General features: G+C 37.6%; 1 protein-coding gene across 1 annotated transcript; it reads left to right on the top strand.

Moving 5' to 3' along the window:
* Window positions 1–3,403: 3,403 nt before the first annotated feature.
* LOC121424013 (kelch-like ECH-associated protein 1B) lies at window positions 3,404–23,355 on the top strand. The gene is made up of 5 exons (XM_041619586.1): window positions 3,404–4,034; window positions 11,653–13,088; window positions 18,132–18,337; window positions 19,090–19,266; window positions 19,543–23,355. The coding sequence occupies exons 2-5, from the start codon at window positions 11,818–11,820 to the stop codon at window positions 19,710–19,712; spliced, it is 1,824 nt and encodes a 607-aa protein (XP_041475520.1). The 5' UTR covers window positions 3,404–4,034; window positions 11,653–11,817; the 3' UTR covers window positions 19,713–23,355.
* The last annotated feature ends 2,428 nt before the right edge of the window (window positions 23,356–25,783 follow it).

Genomic DNA, 25,783 nt, shown 5'->3' with positions numbered 1-25,783 from the left:
GATGATGTTGATGATGATGATGATGGTGATGATGGTGATGATTCAGATTCAGCTTTATTTCCAACAGAAATGACATAAATATTGAGACAAATCATTTTTCATACATGAAGTATCTGTGGAAATGGGGGATTTCACTCAAAAGCATAGCTTGTATAATGTGAACCCCCCTAAAGGAAGAGAAAAAGAGGAGAGAGGGAGAAAGAGAGAGAGACGCAATGGTTGCTATTTGCCTATGGAGATTTATTGAATAGATTAAGAAGAACAGGATAACTCACAGAACAAGACAAACGATGATGATGATGGTGATGATGATGATTGTTGATGATGATGATGATGATGATGATATCGATCCATTAGCTTCATGACCTTGCCCCTGTACCTTGATTGTTAGCCACATGTAGCTCTAAGTTCATTTCTTTGCTCTAAGCTCAAGTACTAACTATCAAGTGATTTTAAAGCTTTTTCTTAAATATCTACACCCATTAAAATGTTTTGGTAACGGCTCTTTATGCTAATTTGCTCTAAGGAGGATATCTATACTTTAGGGATGAATAAAGCTTGTTTTCTCAACACTTTGTAGAGTGTTAATTGCATTTCATCAGATCATCCTTTGAATAGAGTTCACAGTTCAAAGCTGGGTACCAGAAAATCTTTTAGTCAAATATACTGTCTGCCTTGGCTCATTGTTCGCCTGCAAAAATAGGTTGGCTAGAGTGTCAAGTTTTCATGCATTGTCATTGTTTGATGAACGTACTGAGCTACAGTCTTGTCCATGTGCATGTACATGTATGTAACTATGAATTTGTGTGTTTAAACAGAAAATCCAAGTTCAAGTTCATACTGGCTGATTCGAGAGACTCTTCTGTAACAACATGCTAAACCTCTCGGTGGCATATATATCATATGCTCTGTTTATAGAATCTTAAAAGCAAAATTCAAGCAGTCTACCGGCATCCTCTCAAATCTGCCTGGTACAGCTATCTCCCGAAATGCGTTCCAATGTTTGATTCTCTGTATTAAAGTACATGAAGATAGTTGGAGACAATTTTCTGATGTAATTTCATAAAACGATTCTTTTCAGCGGATCACGATTTACTTTATTCAGTAGGTGTAGTCAAAATAGGTGTGTATAGACTCCCACTCAACAGAGCGTTTCAAAGAATCGCATTATGCTCATTTTTTTCTTGGGGTAGGTGTTATTGTGAAATGGTTTAATCCCTTATCATGTTTGTGCAAACAGCAAAATTCAGCAAACCGTGGTTTGAATTTCAAAATGCTGTTTCTTCCTATTCTTGCACTGAATGCCAGTGCTTTTAACTCACAAAAATGGTTCATTTAGCTTTGATATCAATTCAACAAGTCAGCCTCCAGTCATAGCCCTTCATCGCTTATCAATTCATTTTTTACACAACATTACTTATCTCAAGTCATGTATTGTTGCTCGGGTGTTGAAACCTTGTAATTCAAAATTTATTAATTTTTGAAGGCAGGTCAGAACAAGCCAGTGGCATATGCTGGGGGTGGTTACAGGTGTTCACCCCCCAAAAAAAAAAAAATTAGAAAATGTTTACAGACCTTGGGGGGTTTGTCAAAATTTGTGAAGACCTTTTTGTTGTTGTCAATTTTTCATTCAGCTTTGAACCCCTCCCCCTTTCAAAAATCCTGCATACGCTACTGGAAAGAGTTGTATTTTATGATTATATGTATAGTATATTACTAGTATAGCTAAGCAGGGGTAATATAGTGCCTTGAGCACCTAGCAAGGTGGATACGTGCACTATACATAAGTCTATATTATTATTATTATTATTATTATTATATGGAAATGGAGGCAACCTCATATTATCAGGAAACAGTCTCTTATTTCCTATTGAGAACTCTTTCTAGGCAACAGAAGGGTGCTTTATGTTCATAACTATTGAATCAAGTACTTTTTTAGCTTTCTGTAAAATCATATTTCTTCTAAATAAGTAATACAAAATTTTAAACTCATGCAACGATTTACACCTGAATACAACCCATGGATATTGTGCAACAGCTGAATTTTTTCCAACTCACTGTTATGCACTGTAAAGCAGATTCCCATAAATTGTGATTTTTTTTTTTTAGATCCAAGTTTTATGTTTCTAAACATTCATGTAAAGTAAGTATAAACACACCCCATGCCAGGGGGTGTGTGCTACTTCCTGAATTTCCAGCTTTGGTTTGTCTCAAGGAAACATCTTAACAAAATTGTCTGTCTTTTCTGTAGTCCATCTTTATCATTTAAAAGGGAGTCCATGCTGATGTCAAGTTGCTCCTACAGCTAGGAAAGTGGCAGTTCTTCACTAGTTTTGAGAGTTTCATATAGTAATTAGTTTACAGATAGACTCATACATTAATCATTGTTTTATTGGTAAAATAATTCTTAAGTCCCATTTCTTTCTGCTCTTTCTGAAATAGCATTTGAAAAGTAAACACATGATGCAAGTATGTGTATTAAAGTGATTGGTTAACATTGTTTGACTTTTAAAAAATCTGAGCTAGAAGGTCACACTTGTCACCTGTGTCTGCGATATGTTACAAAAAGGAAGCCCAGAAAAAATTGCGTTCGAAAATAATTATTTAGTTCTTCAAAAATTGAAATATAAAGTGACCAGAAACACCATCTTAATTTCATCCCATACACTTATGTGTACTATTTCGGTGTCTATAAGACGCCTATTTACATAATCGGGGTTTGCCTTGTAGTTTTAGCTTTTCATTCTCAATAATGGTTGTTTTCAGGGTTTATTAGTTCTAATACATACAATTGTACACATGTTTCATCTTGGTTTGAGAATTTTTTAAATCTGCTGCTTACAAAGTTAAACAATACCTTTAAGCTCTGTTATTAATGCTCGATAGTTTGTATTAGTACACTTTCTCTATGTTATATAATGCAATGCTAGTAGTTCCTGTTTGAATAACTATTTATGGAAACTGGTGTTTGATATATCCCATTGTCTGAGTCTGGTCTTGAGAAGGGATTTAACGGACACTTGTTTATTTAGACCCACTTTTTATTATCCCATGGAAAATGCATGTGTCTTCGGCAACACTTGGAATATTATTCACTTGGTTCATTTTCTTATATCATATATATATAGATATATATTTCAAATATAGAGAGGGAATAATTGACTTCCTAATCACTTGGTTCATTTGTTAGATATACCTTTTGTATCAGTTATTTTATGCTTCAATAGACTTCCATTTGACAGGGAGATAGATCAAAGCATAATTCCGTGATCAATAATAGTAGGTGTCTTATAGCCAAGGTACTTAGGAGTGATTGTGTGTGTAGAATAATGCTGAGTCACATATTCTTTCATACTCCAGCACTCAAAACCTAGAGTGATCAGATAACATGCTACAATGACCCTCACCTGCAGGCAATAGCATATACTATTGCACTGTTCGTACACACACATACACACAACACACACACACACTCTGTGATAAACGCACAGTCATGCCATGGTCATGCATGTTGTGTGGACTCCCAACTCCTGCCTGCGCACGTATCTACCCGCCGATGCATTTTGGAAGGGAGATACGTATGCAGTTGAATGAGTCCCAACCGTAAAATGGTTGGCTCGTAGCCGCCGCCGCAAGTTGAAGGTGTTTATAAGCAAGATGACTCGGAATAATTTGGCAGTATCCTACTTTACACTTGCTAGACGAAAGCCGGTGTTTGTCATATTTCTGAACTACTAAATTCAATTCGGCCTGCAGGATATCTTTGTGTGTTTATAATTCATTATATTACCTCTGGTTTATCGCCAAATAGCATTCCTGGAATACATGTGCATCATTATATTCAGGATTTGTTTACCTTTACGAGTACCTGTATGTGATTTACATCTAAGATTCTCTGAGGTGTGCTTCATGTTTAAAGTAACAATTAGTCACGGAATAGTCACTGGACTGCTCTGAATATTGCGGATCTATCAACTGCAGAAATATTTTGGAATACTTTTCTTGTTTTGTCTCTGGAATTTATTTCAAGAGTGGTATGTTTTACTCATTTTTTGAAAAAAAAATATTCTAAATACTCAGTATCATGATGAAGATTAACTTTGTTTTGCATGATTGAAGAAATCATGGTGTATTTACATGTACGTGTAATTTCTTCAGTTTTGTTTCCATATTTGTAGGCCATATAAAACTGAAAGACAAGTTTATTTACTGTTTACTCCATGGTATTGAATTTGAATTGATTCAAAAAAATATTCCAAATTTATATCAAATGTGTCAGCATATTTTGATGATGTGTAGCCATAGGCCTTGTTGGATATCATGCCTGAAGCCCTCCCTATTTTTTTAATAGTCATTTATTTTTATATACTCATATGGCTGATACTGATAGAAAAATCCCTCATTGATTTCCTTGTTTTGGTATGGTTTCTAGTACTTTCTACATGTAAATCTCAGAGCTGCAGTGACGCATCTTTTGTGTACATGTAGTGCATGTCACTATCCCAGTTCATTACTAGATGAATGAATATGTAATACAGGATAAATTGTGTGATTTTATGCGAAAAATTATTGACTTGGGTGCCTGATCCAATAAAAGTATCTGCATATTTTTTTTATACCTGTCTGGATTGGACCCCCAAAATTCAAGTTGTACATAAATTCATGTAGCTAGCTTAGGATTATCCTATCATTAAATTTCTAAATTAGGTGTTTGATTTCATCCCATTTTTTTTTTAATGTTAAAAGTTGAAAGAAAAAAATTTCAAAGAAAAATGAAAAAAATGTTGCTTAATAGGGGGTACTAAACATATAGTCTATAGAGTAATCTAAAAGTTGAATATTTGAATTCTAAATCAAGAATGAGAGTTGAGATAAGATTCAATGGCAACAACACTCTTGTAAGATTGGCATGTACGAGATGATAACTCAATATAATTCACATCATTGACACTTTAACCATTTTGATTGGCAGATATCCTGACTCAACCCATGATCAGGCAGTGATCATATATACGTAACCAAGTAAATGTGACAGTTCACCATCCGTGCTTGTAACCGACATGTACCAGCACAAGGAGTATATTGCCGGCTTCTTATTTATTATTACCCTATAACACTCTGTCATTATTAAAATTCAGGTTATCTCATATACATGATAATCTTGAGAGGAAGTAGGCCCATTGGTATTGTTTTGAGAGGAAGTGTCTTAAATCAAAATACATGTAATGACAACTGCATGTACTAGGTGAAGACTAAAAATCACTAATTGCACATTAATTAAGATTCATTAAGCTGCAGACTTTGTTTTTGTGCTAACTACTGCCCTGGTTTTCTCATACCATTTTCTATAGTTTTCTAAAATCATTTGTCATTCTGATGTAAAAAAAAAAAATTCTTATTCTGATCCTACATTGTAAATGCACGCCACACGGCACAGTTATTATCAAACTCAAAGAGAATCTAAATTGTGATCTAGTCTAATAAAGTATGTTATTTTCTCAAAATTGGCAAATGTGAAGACATTTTCAATGGAACTATTATTGAATTTTTCTTTTTCTTTTTTTTCAAACTTCAGAGAGACCAGAATATGTATCGATTATTGTCATTTTAGGATGTTGTTATTTTTGGAGTGAAAAATAGGAGTATAAAATGATTTACATGCAGGGCCCACAAAAAGAGAGTCTATGATGTATTGTAGTATAGTGTAGTAGTCCCGAATTCCCAGGAATGATAGATCAAGAAGCATAGATCTACATGTACTCCCCTTTCTGGGTCTGGATTTTAACCCGAGTGATCGATGTCAATGAACAGCCACTCGGGTCGCCCTACAGAACCTAGCACACAGTAAAACATGCCGAGTCAGCAGTCTTGAGATGCTGTCTCACAGTGACCTGAATGACTCCACAAGATATCTTGCAATGATTCATAGCAGATGGGTCGAGGATCAAACCCAGGTCCTTTAATTGGATGAGATATGGAGTGGTCCAGGTGGGCTCGTAGTAGGTCGACTTGCTCCATTTCCATGCACGGCTCCGAAAGTGGTTGGGAAGAAATCTGATTATAAACCTAACCCATTTATAATTCCAACCCACATAAATTTGGATGATTTGTTAGTAAATTTCATGAAATTATGCCAAAGTCTTTCTAGATTTCTAAGGATTTCTAGATCCACACAGTTTATGTTTTTGGTTGTTGTGCACCATCAGCCAAATTGATAAGTTTAATCTAATTCTGTATGGATTCATCAACAAGTAATTAAATCTGGGGAGAGTGGAATTGTTTAGATTTTATACATTTCCTGATATCATTCGATGAAATGACTCTGCACCCTTTAAAGGTGCAGTACAGGCACTCCATACATAAAATGCATTTACTCCTAGTATTTTCATTTATTTTAGATTCAATCATTTGAATATTCATTGTCTTTGTCATAATATATGACAAAACAATGATGCAAAATTAATAATGAAGAGTAATCATAATGGAAATTCCAATCAAATAGATGATACACAGTCATATCTGCACGGTAAAACTATTACATGTATGAAGAAATCCAAAGAATTTTGAATAGTCTTATCAACTTGTCCATTGTGCAATATGAAGAGAAAGGAAATTTGCACATTTCTGCTAAAATAGTTCCTCTACATTTTAAATACCACACCGTTGGCCTTGGTGAAAGAGATAAACCACAAGTTCATTGCTCAAATTGAAAGTTGAATAGTTATAGAGGGTGGGGTAATGTCAATAGACTTTTCTACTTTGATCGATGAACAGGCTTCGTCCTACAACATCATTGGAGTAAACTAACTAAACACGTATGTAAGCTTCTTTGGGGGAAACCCCCAGTTTCCACCACTACTATGCATCTAATGTATATGCTTCGTGTACATGTACATTACAATGAAACCTTCATAATCCTGAACTGGCTATGTATCACGATTATACATGTACATGTGGGCCTACAGACACAGTTTAAGTCAAGTGTATCACCAAGGGGCGATTTTCTCTCCCCCCCCCCCCCATGATTTTTTTTCCAAATAGTGTCCAAAGGGGAGCATGGATAGGGAGAAAATGAGGAAGAATAGAAATAATAAACTATAAGAAGCAGGAGAGATAGAGGCCTATGTCTTTTTGTAACCTTTCACTAAACAATTACATCACCTGATAATCTTGACCTTCCCCCCCATACCCTGGTACTGCCCCTGGTCTGATGGGCCTATATTGTACAAATCTACTTTCTATGTAATGGCGCTTTCATATTTCCTCTACAGCGGCCGCAGCTACATATGGGAAGTTTGAATGAAAATGGAATTGGGTTTTTAAACGGGCTCTTAGAGCCTCCTTGATCCTTCTACACTCATCTGTACACCCCCGTCGTGAAGACAGTGAGATGTGGCTGCTTTCGACTCGCCGTACGGCCGTCGTAGGGGAAATGTGACTGCGCTATTAGTGCATGCTTCAAGATATAGGCCTATGCAGGTCTAATGAGAATGTAATGGGTACCGCATGGCCATCAATCACATCCTTGATGATCTGTCAGGGGGATGCCCTATGGATCGGGTCATTGACCTCTGAAATATGTTGAATATTCATCGTGTGTTTTCTTTGAATACAGCCAAGTGCTTATTGTTATTATGATGTATTTATAGGCTTGTGTGGGCTGGAGAGATGCTGTTTGATTTCATTTCGATTTCTGATAGGAATACACAGTTTGTGGAGATTTCCTACTTGTTGCTGAATGTTTTTCTCAGACATTATCAATGGCTTGAAACGTATTTACATTGAATTTATTAAGATTAGTGGATATCTGCTGATAGAAATCAGGAAACAATGAAACACTTTCCCCATTTCCTACACATCATACGCCATATAGCCCTACTCCATATTTCCTTTATTCCTGAAATGACTCAGAAATTCAGTATGCAAGTCTACATATATGTGCTTGTTTTTCTACGAAGAACCCTTTCGACCTTTTATAATGGTTAACCGATAAGCTCAGTAACCTTTGAATTTCATCTGGAGTTTTCTGGATAAATCTGCCTTATGTCCCTTTGAAAAGTCCCATGTGCGATGACAGTGCAGTAGTTTGTTTACCCTCCGACATTGTCCAATATGCAGTGTACATAGTGAACTGGTTTACGTTAATATATAGGAGCTTGACGCTCACCCGATTTTCGAAAGAAGGGTTCCTGATGTAGAAAATACCCATACTTAAGGTGGTTTCAAACTGCCTCGATCACAAGAATCCCCGTTAAATTACGAGAACTTTATTAGGCTAAAAATACCCATTAATTTGTTCCTGCATTCACACCGCCCTGAACCATACCCTTCGGGATAAGTTCCTGAAGTTACGAGCATGCGCAGTATGGTCTGATAAACAGGCAAGGCGCGAGATTCAAAATCACTAGCCCAGCAGCCACCCACAGTTCCCGCGCCCAACGACACGCTGGGCTAAAAGTTCCCGTAATTTGCTTTCACATCGCCAAAATACCTGCGACCTTGGAAAAATCCCCGCGAAAGTTCTCGTAATTTCGCCAAGTACCTACTATTTAGCGGGTATTTTCTTTCGGGGAAATTACGCGTAGTTTGCTTTCACATTACCAAAATACCTGGTATTTTCTGATCGGGGTAAATTTCCCGATCAGAGAATACCTGGAACTGACGAACTTCGAGGCGGTCTGAAACCACCTATTGATTGAGTGAGTTAGCTCACAAAAGTCCCTATAGAACCAGTTTATCAATGCATGCCAATGATAAAATGCAAGATGCAACCGTGGTAGATTGCAATTATGTCTTCATGAAATGACCTAAAGTAAACTTTACTTGATATTTTCTGGATTAACATGGAGTTTATGCAGTTTTTGAAGGTGATTCCTCCCCTTTCATCTTCTTTCACCATTTCTGTGGAATAATTTCTTCTGTACACTTGATTATCTTGTCTTTGTATCATTAATTTTTTTTCTCACTTTTATCAATATTTTGGAATCCTGTATTAACTTTCACAATTGGCCACATCTCCTTTGAATTCTAAGATTCTATTTTTTTTTCAATTAATCACTTTATTTGTGTTCAAGTCTTCAAATTTGGGCAATCCCCCTTTTAACCAACTTCGTAATCATCTTGAAATGCTTGTATCAAATTGAAACTGTGCCTGTATTAGTGGTAATTCTTAAACTGATGTTTTCAGTCATGATTGTTGGCAATGTATCGGTGCTTGGATTGATGCAAATTCAAACATTCTTCAAGCAAATTTCCTTGACATACCGGTAGTTAATATCGATCAAATTTTGACATCAATGAAGAATGAGCTGTACACTTGATCTTTGTCGCCTAATCGTCACATTTTAAGCCATGTACAGTATTGGGTGGATTGTGTTTAAATAGATTCTTGTCATGCAGGTTAGAAGTACAACGTGAATGTTACTTATTACTATTAGGGACTGTGCAAACATGAATGTTACATATCAGAGACTATGTCAACATGAAAATGTTTGTGTAATAGAAACCCTTGCTAGTGGGTGTATTGACATAGTTGCGTCGTCGTCAGATATGTTTCTTATAATACAGGCGACTCTGCCCGAGTCAAAACTCTTGGAACCCCAGAAATCTGTAAACTCAACTTATAGCCAAAGTATGACTTTATAGGGTGTTGCAAGAAATCGGCATCGATTGCAATCCATTATAGGTTGCAAAAATTGATTGTAAGCCTGGCAATCAATTGCAAATTCACACCTGGTCTGCTTTTTGCAAGAAACAAAAATCAATTTGCTACAGTTGCATAATCTTATCAATTGTAAATTAGCGATAGAAATTTGTGGTTGATTATTGCAATGTATTCATTCAACACCACCTTAGAAGATGTTTTTTGTATATTCTGGTCTGAAATAATGCTTCAAGTTTAGGTGATTGTGGAAAGTCGACTTATGAAGTACGTCTGAATGAATTCTAATCAAGCTTACTGGCAGAATTACAGGAATTTTCACAAGTGTCAAACCTCTTTCACAAATTCCATCCCCCAAATTCAGTCCCACATTTCCATTATTTCCCGACAATTGTATGAATAATTCACTGAATATTGATCGCATTATTGCCTTCATAACCCCTTAGAGGTTTTAAGAGCATTACCCATTCATAAACACTGCGGCATGACAAATACCATTCATAGAGCTCTGCACACAGCCAGAAGGCACATGATGGAAAAAATAACATGAATGTAGTAAAATCCACATCATAAATTGAGGAAATCTCCTCCCCCATGCTCTATTATGATGGTAGTATAATTGTAATGTCAAAATATTGGGCATGTTGAATGTAAAAAACTTTGTGGTATGATTGAACACCTATTGCTCCTGAAATCCTGTGGGTTGATTTGCACAGTAACAAAGGAGTTGTACTTGACGATTCAGATGTCGTTAAAATGGTAGGATTATTTATACTGTAATGTGACTCCATGAATGAATCCAAGCCTTGGAATCTTTGAATTGGGACTGATGTTATTTATTGTGAAGGATGACACAGCAGGAATTGATAATCCCAATACAATGAATGCATTTTAAATGGACCAGTTGCAGTGGATTATCCTTTAAGGGTTAAAATTTTTATTTTTCCGATTTGTATTTTCCCCATGAATCAGTGCTTGCTCAGAGAGTTAAAGAGAAATGCCAGTAGTTGCAGTAAACTCTGATTTCATGAGAAAGTCTGTAAACCAGGCGTAAATGTCAGTGTATCATCGAGGATCTAGATCTGGTACAGTTACATAGACTGAACTTTGTGAAATCTTGAAATCTACGCTGAAAAATGTTCACAGCTTAATCACGCTGAAGATCACCAACACAGATAAGCGCACGTGGGACAGTGTATTATTATTGCTTTGAATGTCGGCCCGACGCTTGACCCGAATCCTGTGCTTATTTACTGATTTCTCAGCAATTACACAATTTCTTCCAGAATCCTGTGTGGCACATATCTTATATTTATACAAACAGACACTTTGTTGATCATTTCATTGGATTTTGAACGAACTCATTTTGATATCGTTACCACAACTGGCATATACCTTTAATATAACCCTGCAACTTTAAAAAAACATCTTGTATATAAATAAAGTTTATTCCTATCAAAGTTCTTTCTGAAAATAACAGATGGTTTTTCAGTTAAAAACAATATGTCTAGTCTATCCTCTTCAAATACAATGTACTCTGGGTTTATTATCTGTTGGAAGAAAAAAAAATCAAAGTTTACCCCATTGTTCTGACCATTTGATATGTGTGTCGAAAAATACATACATAGAACTTTAAGTGCATACTTGTGTTTCTTTTGGACTTATTTAGTTGTGCTCTTATTTTCTGTTCTAATGTTCTTCCTTTTTACATATATTATATTGCTTTTTTATTTCCTTCCTTCATATTTTATTGGTGTCATATACCGCTATACTTGATATATGACATAGTTCCTTATTTCAGTGCATTTGCTTTCTCATAGTGGAAGGAAATATTGTAACAAAGAGCAATGCTGATTTGAAAGTAAAATCCAATGTTCCTACTGTATTGAGTTCTGCATCCTTACCCAAAGAAAGATACTGTTTGTAAACTAAATAGATGAATGTTTTGTACTTAATTTAACAAATATAATTTTTGCCCTTTTATTTTGCAGATCACTGCACCAGCTGGAAAACTGTTATACCTTGAGAGAGTGAAGAGAAGGAACTCCTCATCTCGCTTTTTCTCCCTAGTATGATCCAAGCTGGACGTCAACATTGCTCAACAACAGAATTCTTCGCATAATGGCAAAGAGGGAGCCCTTCCCAATAGCAAAAATATGGACCCACCACGTGTACCCCCAAAGCCCCCCGTCACCGACCCGGCTAGCAACCCGCCCAGCGAATGGCCACAGAAAGGAATCCGTCACAAGATTGGTTGCGACGGAAGCATCACCTTCACCAGTACCAAACATCCCGCCAACGCCTTCAAGATTGTTAGCGAACTGCGGGAGAACCGCGATTTGTGCGATGTGACGCTAATCGTCGAGACTGTAAAATTTCACGCCCACAAGGTGGTGCTAGCATCATGTAGTCAGTACTTCAAGGCAATGTTCACAAGCGGGTTCCACGAGTGCTCTAAGCAGAGCATAGAGATCAAGGATGTACATCCCTGCATCTTCTCGCGGATAATGGACTTCATCTACACCTCTGAGATCACAATCACCGAGTGCAGTGTTCTGGAGCTTTTGCCAAAAGCCATTATGTTCCAGATAACAGACATTGTGGATGCGTGTTGTAATTTTCTAGAGCACCAGTTGGACCCAACAAACTGTATAGGAATTTCAATGTACGCGGAAGAGCATAGTTTACGTAGTCTATCAGAACATGCCAGTATGTTTGTGTTCCGTCACTTCTGTGAAGTATCGCAATCGGAAGAGTTCATGAACCTCAACCTGGTGCAGCTTTTAACTGTCATCAAACATGACAAGCTCAATGTCTGGTGCGAGTCGGAGGTCTACGACGCCTGCCTCAGATGGGTGCGCCACAAGGAAGACGAGCGTAGACCATACCTTGAGAAACTCTTTAACTGTGGAGCCATCCGCGTCGAGCACCTCTCACCAGCATTCCTCAAGAGGCAGTTGGATCGTTGCGACATTCTCAGGGACGAGCCGAAATGCAAAGACTACCTGTCCAAAATCTTCCAAGAACTGCAGCTGCACAAGTCATTCAAGACTCCAAAGCGCAATCCCATCTCGGCGTGCGTCATCTACACCGCCGGGGGCTACCTCCGTCAGTCGTTGACAACGGTAGAGTGCTACAACCCCGAAGAGGATCGGTGGCTCAGGTTGGCCGACCTCCCGGAGCCAAGAAGTGGACTCAGTGCAGCAACCATACATGGTATATTTTATGTGGTAGGAGGAAGGAACAATACCGCGGAGGCTAATACGGACTCCAATCGCCTTGATGCCTACAATCCCCTCAATAATCAATGGAAAACACTCCCTCCCATGAACCACCCTAGGAATAGAGTGGCTGTAGCGGTACTAGATGGATTATTGTATGCTGTAGGAGGATCGCATCAATGTAATCAACACAATAGTGCAGAAAGGTAAATGCCGTTAATGAATAATCAAGTGTTTCCTCTAGCTTTAATTGCACAGGAATCCTTTGGGAATATTAATGAAGTATCAACTATTGGAGCGTAAATTTCTTGTGCAAGGTAGCATGACCCCAGAGTCGTGGGGTACACTTGACTTGACCCATGGATTATAAGTGACATTTCTTTCAGGGTCCTGTAGCACAAACAATTTGCAATCAACAGTTAATTTCAAATTACAATCCTGATCAGTTGATGGTGGTTATGTTGAATAACATGCACTTTCAACAACTGTAGGGTTTGGTCGTTGCTGTTTTATGGTTGATTGCTAACCAGTGTGTTACCTGCGCCTGGTATAAGGTTGTGATATAGGGAGTGCCTTGGGAATTCTAGGATAAAGAACTTGAAGGTGAGGGTTAAGGTAGAAGGTATAGCGCTCTGTCTAGGGTTGGGGTTAGGCACAGGGTTACTGTGGGAATTTGACCTTGGTGCGTTGTCATCGGAGCATGTGTTGTGGAACAATCCTCTGACCTGAAGAAACAGGTATATGTTTGATGACACCTGCCACCAGTTGTACCCTTTAGTCAGACCCTAGGTTTTCATGTTGTTTCAATTCATCAACACTCAAGTGCCGTATGTCAAGGCCCAATAGGAAAAAAATGCGCAATCATGCACATCACGGCGAGTCGTATCGGTCATCTCATCAGGACAAGTTTGCCCTAGATCGTCACTTTCTGGTGCCTCAGCATGATAAGTCATTTTTTTTGCGTAGCCTGCCAGGCAATGACTGACAACGACTGGCCAGTCACTTTAGGGACTTGCCTGGCTCGCTCTCTTACCTGCTTGATCCAAGTTATTCTGCCTCGTCATTAACCTCCTATCCCCCCTTCACCACCCCCCATCCTCTCGTGGGTAACTGCCAGGACTCCGCAGGGAAAGAGTCCAGGAAGGCCAATTGTCATTGTCATCGTTCTGTTGTTCAGGATCCATCCTCGTAATCGATGATACGGTCAAATGCCATATTTAGTTCAAGTACAACATGATTGCTCCTAGATTAAAAAAACCTTTGCTCCCTCCTCAACTATTCTTGGTACCCATCTTTCTCTACTTTTAACATGGGAAATGCATGTCCTTTTTTCTCTATCATCACTTTTATTCCTCCCTATGATATAATTTTTTTGTTCGTATTTCATTTTCTTCTTTTTCATTGTTTTATTTTTTAATTATTCAATACCGGTGAGGAATATGTTAGAGTTGATTGCCCCCTGAATGCCTTGGATGCACTCGTCATCCTCATCTCATCATCACAATCTTCCATCTGTCCCCCAGCTGGAAACCTCCTCCTCCTTCTCTCCCGCCTCTCTTTCCTTGTAACCTGGCCGACCCTCATCCTGCTTGGATCGAAACAATAATGTCTCATCCCCCTTCTTCCCCTCTAGTTCTTGTCCCCTTTCCTCTTGTTTATCCTCAGTGGATATGCCCTCTATAGAGAATGCCAGATTGTAGTTATTCGCTCCATCTGAAACTCTGACATTTGAGAATAATGACTCCACACATTGTCTTTCTTTTCCTCAAGCTCCTCTTCCTCTTTTTTGGCCTTTCTCTATCTCTCTCTGTCTCCCTCTCTTTCTCTCTGTCTCTATCATTCAATCTGTCTTCCCATTTCATTTGATCGATATGACACTTTCACTTTCCTGTCAAGGTATGGATGTTCTTGTTTAGGGGGTGATTGATATTTCCAAATCATTCAACAAAGTCGCAATTCTTGTGACGTGAAGTCGCCCGCATTAATCGTATTCCGATACACCCATCAATAATATAAGTATACCTTCTTCTATGATGAAGCTGTGCTTCGATGTTTCTTGTGAAGGACTGCATGATAACTAAATTTCATACACATCATTGGAATCACAAATTAAACCTGTGTATTATTTGCTTTATGAAAAGAAATTGAAATATGAATTTGCAGTAGAAAGCATTGTTAAAACCCCTCAAATTTTCCGATACACCCATCAATAACATTAGGATTCCTTCTCGATGATAAGGCTGTCTATCGATGCTGCTTGTGAAGGGCTGCATATTGACTTGCATACATATCATTGGAATCACAAATTAAACCCCTGCATTATTTGCTTTATGAAACCAATTGGAAATATGAATTTGCAATAGACACAATTGTTAAAACCCCTCCAATTTCCTCACATTGCACAGATAAGTAGTGACATCACAATCATAAATCGAAGTTGTAGTATCACCGAGCTGTGAACACCTGCTTTTATTATCCTCCACTTCATCAACCTGTCTTATATTTTCTCACCCGTCTTTATGTTCCCCCCCCTCCCTCTCACTTCACTCATAGCATTCTCTTCATCACACATAGCTTCTCATGTTTCATTACCAGAACAGAATGCCAGTTACGTAGGAGCCTGCCAAGTGAACACATGTGTCACTTGGTAACGATAATACCTCATTACATTTCTTAGCTGCCGAATGCATCAACATTTTCTTTATTGCCAATACAAATGAACTAGGCTCGAACAACTTCATAGACAAAATGCAACTCGCAGAGTCATTTAAAATTAATATGATTCACAGAGATGGTTTTTTTTTTTACTTTCTGCGAGAACAATGCTTGTAGGCTGTATCCGCAAAAGCAAATTATTAAACAGACTTTCTCTTTTCAAGGCCCCTTAGATGTTAAAATAGGCACTCGGGAAGTCGTAGGCGTGACTTTCGGAGTTTAGAAAGGGACGGGACTCATTATTAATCGTGTAAAAGGAAGGAGAAGTTATTTTGGTATACTGGAGCAGCTCTCGGTAGCACTGGCAGGGAGCGAGCAAGCAATCAAGAATTGGCCAGATATTTCAGTGCATGATAGGGTGCTGAGTTGGGGACCAATGGGGCATGAGTCGACATAACATGCACACAATGACATGCATGTCTGCCGAACCGATCGTATTATGTATAGTCATGACTCCCTCCAAGCTTTGCCGCGAAACCAGAGAGAAAGCACTAGTCTTACCTAGTTGCAGACCTAGTAGTTGGAATATACATGTACATATTGTTTAAAATCATACATGTACATTTCTATATTCTGCAATAAATGCCATGTATTAGACATATTCCTATAGGAGTCTTTAAGCCCCGTTGATGTCTTACTGTTTTTTATATTACCTGTAGATATATACCTTGATGCTTCTTAAAACTCTGGAGCAGATTTTCTTTTGTATTCACTCTTACTAAAATTTAATATTAAGCTTCACATGTATTTACTTTAATGGTCATGTTGATCAAGTAAGAATTAAAGAGTGTGAGAAATACTAATCAAATGGCGGGGCGCGCACTTCCCAACAATTCAAGTAATAGGGGGTATAATTAAATTACATTAAAAATAATTTTTTTTAAATGAAGGCACGATTGCATTAGGTCTTATTCTTGAATCGTTCAAGAAAATATTGATTAATTCACAAACTGCTCCACCCACACCTAGATCATCTTGATCTGAAATCCTGTATTCATTAATTTCTTCTCGGTTTCACCCAAACAAGGCGAGACAAAGCATTGGCATATTTTGGGGGGAATAATAGGTGTGGATGTCCTGTTCCAATATCATCGCTTCATGGCTCAAATAACATTTTGTTTATTAAGCCATTTGACAAACATCCAAACCTTGCACAACCGACGATGGTATTTTTCATGTCTCTCATCTCTCTATTATTTCACCTTTATAGATGGAAACCAAATAGATCGGCATTACTTTTCACCCATTTATTGTAGGTGATAACAGAGAGGGTTTAAAGTGAGCTGCCACCTTCGTCTTGACTTATATATTCAAGTTCACCTGTACTGCAAATGAAGCAATGGTGTTGTGTTTGTGAATTCACTGTTGCCCCGTCAACAATTACTATGAAAACGTGAAAAGCATGTTTTTTTTCTCCTAATATTTCCCTGGCTCCATACCAAATTGGAGTTATTCACGCCGGTGGCCTCACCGCAAACAGGCAACAGGTTCGTTTGTCGAGGCACTTGACCCGGTGGGGTTGATAACTGTTCAAGCAGGCTTAACCCGAAGACTACAGGGGGGAAAGTCACTTGTTCCACACAATTGCATTGTCATTGCGGTCAGGTAATTGAATCATCGTACTACTAGTAATCGGCAAATTGCGCTTTCTGCGTTGACAAATTGCACGTCCTGTTGGCATTTCAGCGCTGCGTTCTAGCCCCCCCCCCCCCAACTCTTGCTTTCTCTCCTTCGAGAATCGAGACGGGGGAGATTAGATTCTGAGAAGAGGAAGAATGTTGACTTGTTGAAATCTTGTGAATGCCTAATGCCTCTGTAGCGATGATGTAACATTGGATGCTTAATTGAAAAGATATTGTCATTGAGGGTTTTTAGACTCCCAGAGTTCATGAACCATTCTAGGAGGATGTTGCAAGAAGGAAGCTCTTTGTAAAGTTATGCATGATTTTATGTTTGTAAGTCTGACGGTTCTTGATTCTATCATCAGCTCTATGAAACACACACTCAAATGTTCAAGAACTGGTCATGACTGATTTCTTGATTTTCACAAGTTATAAATGAATTCAGTCACACAACATGCACTACCAATTCTTATGTAAGGCCCAATTTATTATAAGATGACATTTGTTCTGTATTATTAAGTCAAATGACCTTTCAGTGTATTTTTTCTCGATTGACAAAGGATGAATCTGTATTGACTACACATTATTATTAACATTATTATCATTATTTGTTTGGCATCATCTGTGCCTGGGAGGCGAAAAGCGAACTGAATCACTATGACCCTCAAGTCTCTCCTCGTGATATAACTGATGGGAGTGCAGGTGGACCACTACACCGGGTTTCCCCTACTTTTATACAAATACATTAATGGAGAAAAATAGTGTATGTTCTGGCTCGAGGCAGCCAACACAAATGTTGATCTTGATATTATTTTTCTGCATTACGAGGGTGTTTAAAGATTTGGCATTTCATTAGATGACTACTTGTACCTAAATTTGTGTTGAGTAAACTCTCCCTTTTTTCCATCTCAGGTATAATCCAGACGAAGAGAAATGGTCGATGATCGCTCCCATGCATACGAAGAGGATAGGGGTCGGGTGCGCGGTCGTCAACAGGTTACTTTACGCCGTCGGGGGATTCGACGGCGTCAATCGTCTCAACACGGTCGAATGCTACCATCCCGAGAACGATGAATGGACGATGGTGACCGCCATGAACACCCGGCGTAGTGGAGCAGGTAGGGAGACCTCAGACAATTGGCGATTGGTGTAGATGCGGGGGGGAGGGTTGTTTGATGAGCTCTGAAGAGAAACGGATGATTATGACTTGGAGGAACAAATGATTCTGTTTTCTGTAAATTCTGAATGAGTTCACATTTGAAAATGGCCATTCCTCTTTGAAAATTCAGTCCAAATTGAGTTAATAAATGCATTTTCTTTTTTCTGGGAGGGTTGGGGGTTAAGCCAAGGAATAAGAACTTTATCATGATGACAATTGAAGTAAATATGACGTGAATAGAAATCCAACAGATCCATCCTCGGTACCATAACACAAAGCTTGGTTCTTGATTCTACAACTAATTTTGATGCTTGATTGCATTGATTATCATGTCCAATCAAGTGTACAAATCAACCCTACGATCAATCGCGAAGCTTTGTGATACAGGCTGCAAGTATACATTTCCTCGGCCGTTGTCTTTCAGGCAAACTGCTAAATGCTTGCTATGTTTCTTGTTTGCATAATTTTGCATTTTGATCTGTCCAGTAGTCAAGGACGATGTGTTGTTTATCTAAGAGTCAATTAAGATACGCTCTCTATACATTACAATCTCATTCTGTCCTTCCTCTCAGCTGAATTTTAAAAATATCAAATCTTAAGATAGTTTTGTTATTTTCAGTTTGGATTTTAAAATATTTACATTTAAAATGCTGGAAAATACTGTATCCTTGATGGCTTATCTAGTTCATGATGTGATTTGACCCGTTGCAGGAGTGACCAGCCTGAATGGGTTCATATACGCAGTGGGTGGCTACGACGGGATGAGCCAACTCAACAGCATGGAACGCTACGACGTGGAGAACGACCGCTGGGAATTCATGGCATCTATGAACTCGAGACGTAGCGCCCTCAGTGTTGACGTAGTCGGCGGCAAGGTCTATGCATTAGGTAGGTTGGAGGAGAAAAGAAAGGAGGGATATATTTACAGTTTCTTGTGTATATGTATGTTTAAATGTTTATAGTTATTAGGTAACCTTGTGTTACATGATCGGCGACGCCCTGATATCATATGTTTGAAACAATTTAAAAATGTAGAGTGACCAGAATTAAAAGATATAATTGTATGCATTTAGTTATTAATAATTTGATATGGAGATGTCATAAACAACTCCACACTTAGATATGTAACATATTGTATCATTATTATTGTTCTCTCTTTTACAGGTGGTTACGATGGTCAAGACTTCTTATCGTCCGTTGAGTGCTACGACCCGATGTCGGACACTTGGCAGGTGGTCACTAACATGTGCAGTGGGCGTAGTGGGGCGGGCGTGGCCGTCGGCATGGAACCGTGCAAGACGGGGATGTGTGGTGGCAGCAACTCCAATCGGTGACAGTAGCCATAAGCAGGGAGCGGAGGAGGTGTTTCCGCCGGATCCCGATTCGGGATCGTACGGACGCGAAGAGGGGTTCGGGAACCGCCAAGCAATCATCAGTACACGTGGGGCATTCCAGAACTTGTAAGAGAGAGGCCATCTTGCAGAAAGATTCTTGAGGAAATATATTCTCAAGGTGCCCTTCGGAGCTTGAAGATGCGCAGTTCGATGCCTGATCAACGTGGCATGTTAATGTTAGTAAAGCTTTGGCATTGTGATTAGTCTCTCCCTTGCTTAGCCCTTCATAAAGTGTAATGAATAATATTGTGGTTGTGTCATACCCTTTGCTTCCGCTCCACTGCTTGGCACATGTAGGTCTGTACCAGAATTAGCTGCCGATGACGAGAAAACAGTTTTTTATTTATGCAGAGAAGTAGATGAAGATGGGTTTCTGATTTCATTCATCCAAGAATTATGTGATTTTTTTTTTCAAATGGTGATTGGTAGAGGTATATTCTCAATGCAATTTGAATGCAACTCTTGTGATTTAGAGTCCTGCATCTCTCAATGAAATGTCTTAGGGGGGTGTTTCACAAAGATTTAATTTTGACTGAAAGTCACACCTAAATTTCCATCTGTGTGCCATGTACAACCCATCACCACATTGGTCAGAGGTCATTCAGAGGATGTGCAATGCTGCATAGTCGTCAATGAGGTTATACGTGAGATACCGTGTGGGTATTGGTGTTAAAGCATCACACAAATCACATTTGAATTGTTGTGAAACAGCCCCCAAATAAAACAATGATCACTCTGTGCGAGTTTTAGTACCCCTGATGTTCAGAGTATGATTTATATTCCTTTGTTTATTATTTTAACCATGTCAGAAGCACAACTTGTGTAGTCCGTTCCAATGTATTAAGCCTCTGGAGGGACTTTGGGTGTGTTCGCTTTCACCTGCGTTTTTTTCTCTCTTTTTCATATTTTCTTCTTTTTATACAGTTTACACATCAATAATGGTGATACATGTACTAGTACCTATTTAGAACCTATTTGTGAGAATAATGATGTTTTGTTGTTGGATCAAACTAACCTTTGAGTGCACAAGATATATGAAAAGATCCATCTAGCATCTGAAAAAAAATCCATACATTCTGCCCATTATTGATATATTTTGTTCAGTGCCTGAAGAATAATTTCAGGGGAAATAATCACCAAATCTTGAAATTGGCAACACAACTGAAATGTCGATATTGCTATTCACCCATGATGCAAATTGAAAAATTTACAACTTATAATGATGTACTTGTAAGGTATTGAATTATCAATATTCATATTTTGCACGTAAAATTTAAAAAATTGCATCATTGGCAAAAACACTAGTGTAGCCAATTTTAATAATAACTGATCTGATAATTAAAGGTTCTGAATAATTAATAGTACCCAAGTTTAATATTGTACTTTCACAGACTCAAGTTTTCCAATATTAGACAGAGGTTTAGATAAAAATAGAACGCTATAACACAGATATTTTTCAAGATATTTTCTTTTATTATATGAATTGTTATTTTCTTTTGATTGCATTTACCTTTGAACAGAGGAGTATGTACACATCATCTTGCCAACGAATGAGAGTCTAATTTGTTTCAAAAGGCCAATGATTGGTTATTCTGTGTTGTGTGTGGGAAGATTTGTTCTATCGTTCATCAATTTTAGTTGAGTGGATGGTTTTGTGGGGTTATAGCCCATTCGTCTCCATTCCGCTGTGTTGTTAATTAGCGATATTTAGGATATTAGTATTTGTTTGTAGTTGTCGCAAATTTAAATGTGGTTATCTCCATATATCAAGATCATTAATTCAATATACAATGTCATGTCCTCGATGTTATTGTATTCAAGTTTTTTGATGGATGATGGTGGTAAAAACCTTAAAATGAAAGAACTGTCAAGTTCCATTTAGATTGAACTCTCTGTTTGCAATACCGTCAAATTTGATAATTTCATCATTTTTTTTATAAATCAACTTTCTAAGTACCCTTTTCTGTAGCAACGAATGAAGGGGAGTACACTAACAGTCGTTACTCATCAATACTTATTTTATTCATTTCCATGTGTACATCCAATGCAAAACAATCCTTACACTTAAATTGTTGTTACTTCTGTTTTGATGACAATTAATGCCTTGAGCGCTCTCTTAAGTGGATACAAGTGCTTCTTGAATAGCATTATTTCTATCACATGGTCAAGTATAGGTTAATGTATTTTATCCATATGGCTATGGTATCAATGAGGAGTAATTACCCTAACCCAGACTATATATAGCATTCGGTGATTCTCGAGTGTGATTTATGAGTTTTTGTCAAATTTGAATACGAGCCTGATGAAATATATTCTGAATAAACATTGTCGATGTTAATTGAGCTAAGAGACTGAGGTAGGTGGGGGGGGGGTCAGATTAGCTACTAAATTTGTACATACGAGAGTTATATATTGTGCGATTTGAGAAAATATATATATGTTTTCATGATATGTATATATGTGTTCAACTGTATATTTTTGTCATCTTTAAAGTGCTGGGTGTATGGAAGCACAAATGAATGTGTGTCACTCAAGTTTGTCTGCATTATGGATGTCTGTGCGAACCCCTGCTTGTAGATTATTTCTTGTGAAGAAATATGACTTGTAGCCCTAGTCAAGACCACTGTGAAACATGGGTTTACGAAGAACATGGAAATCATGCAACTTTTTATGTTAATATCTCCCTTTTCATTTAATTATGCATTGTCTAAACATACAGACACAAGTTCTTGCAGAGAGAATTGATTGCATCCTTGCAACTCTCATTTTGCATAGTTTAGTGATATTTTATACCCCCCAAAATCAATTATTACAGAGTTGGTATTGATTATTGTAACCTTTTCTAAATGCAGCAGAATTTAATGGTGCAATTTATTTCTAAGTTTCAAATGAAAGGCAGGAATGGCACAGGGTGCATACTGTAGGCTATTAGGCGGCATTATTTTATTTAGAAAACTCTGTTTTATAGAGGTTCTACAAAATGGGTAACTGTTCTCGAGACGGAGATTAATCCAAATAAATGCTCGATGCAGGCAATTATTGATGTATTAACCCATACTGGGTAAAAATTTAATCGTCATTCAATATTTCTTTCGAGTATACTGTATCAGAAATTTTTTAATTTTGTTTCCTTTTTGGGGGGGGGTTACAGGCGACATTATTCTTTAGGAGCACTTTATATTGTATTCGGGGTGGATTTACCATATATATAAGTTTCATATAAATCAATTGTAATGTGAGTCGTAAGTTTAAACTCTAAAAGGAACTCCGACGATTGAGTATGAATTTTTGAATTTTGTGTAATAGTTCAAGAATTTTGCCTATTTATTGCAGAGTTTATGTATTCTTATCAGCATGCAATATGCCATTGGAAAAGGTAACAATAGAAATTCAGGTTTGAATTGTTGGACTGGAAGAAACTTTATTTGAGTGATAACGAAAGTATTACGTGTAATATGTCTTCCATTTCATTTTGCTTAAAATCTGTAAGTTGATTTGTTTTTTTAAGCTGATTGATTTGAAAACTTGCTTGATGATGTTCCATTTTAAATGTGAATTAAAAAAATAATTATTGTTGCAATGTAATGCAATATGATTGCTTGTATATTATTTTGAGTAAACATTGGAGAATGATAAAAAGAGAATAAAGCATGTTTATGAAGCAGGGAATAGTGTTGAGGGTGAAAAACAAAAGCATTAAGAAGAAAGAAAACGATGTATGAAAAGAGAGGGGTTTAAGAGAAAGGGTAGAAAAAGAAAGGCAATGTTTAAAGAGAAGGATTCTAATGTATCAGTGAAGAAAGGATTTTTAAGGAAGGGATGGAGAAAGAATTATTCAGAAAGGGGAGGAGATAAGGGCATGGGTATAAGAGGAGAGGAGAAATGATAAGAAAGAGTGGAAGAGCCGTGGTGTAGTGGTTCTGACTCTCGCCTTGTAAACAGAGGGTCGTGTGTTCGAATCCCACCGCGGTCTAGCGTCCTTTGGCAAGGCGTTAATCCACACTTTGCCACTCTCGATCCAGGTGCTAAATGGGTACCCGGTAGGATGCGAAAGATATTGTATGTTTGATTTTGCCAGCGCCATAATGTGGCTGCGATGAATGCAAGGAATGCTCCCCAGGGAGTGGAAATTGTGCACGTTTCGTGCTTGATTGAAATGAATCCAATGACCGGGGTAATAATATGCTGTAACGCGCTTTGGGCCACTCTGGGAAAAGCGCTTTATAAAAATTGGCTATTATTATTATTAAAGGAGTTGCAAAAGAAGTAATAGAGATGGAATTTTAAGTGACGGAGAGAGCATTTCTCAGATTAGGGGATGGAGATCGAGGATAGGTTTGCAAGAGAAGGGTTAAGAAATTATATGTCAGAGAGTTGGAGAGGGAGCCAGAGGTCGTTACGACGAATGGAGAAAGGATCGGAAAAAAAATAAAGGGGCTTGTAAGAGGACTTGCGAAAGTATTTCTAAGAAAGGGGTGGAGAAAATGAATAACTTTGAATTTACAGTATAAAGTAAAAAGCTAAAGTAGATTTGACTAGAAATTTGACGTGTCCAGAGGACACAGATGCCCCTGCTTAACGCTATCAGAAATTCAGTAATTATGATTGAACTTTATCGTGCACCCCAATTTTTTTTTATCTGTTGAATATTTTTTGAGTTACCAATATTTCGAGAAACCAAGTGAGGGGGGCGGACGGATGGAAGGACGGGCAACGCTTAATGCCCCTCCGGACTTCGTCTGCAGGGGGATAAAAAGGATTGTCAGACCAGTACCAGATTAAAAAGGATGCCACGCTTTGTGCTTTGTCTGCGCACACAAAGCACGCACTTTCTATAACACACACTGTCACACAACTTAACACACCCTCTCACTGTACCCCCCCTAGACCTGCCAACCTCTGGGAAGTAAAAATTGTATTCTGTGATAAAAAAAAAACTGTATTTTCCCCCCAAACAAATGTAATTCATAATAAAATGTGTGGCGAGCGCGCTCAAGCTGCATGCAAGCTAAAATGCGCACTGCTCTTGCAGATGAAAAAATAAAATTGTGTATATCACCCTGGTTTTAACGATTAAAAAAAAAAAAAGTTACAAGAAATTACATTGGTCCAATAACCATATTTGTGTAAATTTTATGAAATATAGATATATAAAGATGATTTTTCTCAATACCCTGGTAAATCATGATTTTTTTAAAAATACAAAATCTTTAAAAGAAAAAAATGTACTGTTATTTCAATTGCAAACACGTACTAAATACACCAAAAACGTACTAAATACACCAAAAACGTACTAAATACACCAAAAACGTACTAAATACACCAAAAACGTACTAAATAACCAAAAACATACTAAATACCCAAAAACGTACTAAATAACCAAAAACGTACTAAATAACCAAAAACGTACTAAATAACCAAAAACGTACTAAATAACCAAAAACGTACTAAATAACCAAAAACGTAAATAACCAAAAACGTACTAAATACACCAAAAACTTACTAAATACACCAAAAACGTACTAAATACACCAAAAACGTACTAAATACACCAAAAACGTACTAAATAACCAAAAACGTACTAAATACCCAAAAACGTAGTAAATAACCAAAAACGTACTAAATAACCAAAAACGTACTAAATAACCAAAAACGTAAATAACCAAAAACGTACTAAATAACCAAAAACGTACTAAATAACCAAAAACGTACTAAATAACCAAAAACGTAAATAACCAAAAACGTACTAAATAACCAAAAACGTACTAAATAACCAAAAACGTACTAAATAACCAAAAACGTAAATAACCAAAAACGTACTAAATAACCAAAAACGTACTAAATAACCAAAAACGTACTAAATAACCAAAAACGTACTAGATAACCCAAAACGTACTAGATAACCCAAAACGTACTAGATAACCCAAAACGTACTAGATAACCCAAAACGTACTAAATAACCAAAAACGTACTGGTTGGCAGCTCTGCCACCCCCCCATTCCATCTCCCAT

Source organism: Lytechinus variegatus, chromosome 11, assembly GCF_018143015.1.
Source record: "Lytechinus variegatus isolate NC3 chromosome 11, Lvar_3.0, whole genome shotgun sequence".
NCBI classification, from domain to species: domain Eukaryota; kingdom Metazoa; phylum Echinodermata; class Echinoidea; order Temnopleuroida; family Toxopneustidae; genus Lytechinus; species Lytechinus variegatus.
The sequence above is the reverse complement of the archived record's forward strand: the minus strand, read 5'-3'. Positions and strand labels throughout refer to the sequence as shown.

Coding starts and splice junctions, on each gene's coding strand:
- LOC121424013 (XM_041619586.1), top strand. CDS start 11,818: ATGGACCCACCACGTGTACCCCCAAAGCCCCCCGTCACCGACCCGGCT. Junction 13,089..18,131: donor CAACACAATAGTGCAGAAAG/GTAAATGCCGTT, acceptor TTTCCATCTCAG/GTATAATCCAGACGAAGAGA. Junction 18,338..19,089: donor CACCCGGCGTAGTGGAGCAG/GTAGGGAGACCT, acceptor GACCCGTTGCAG/GAGTGACCAGCCTGAATGGG.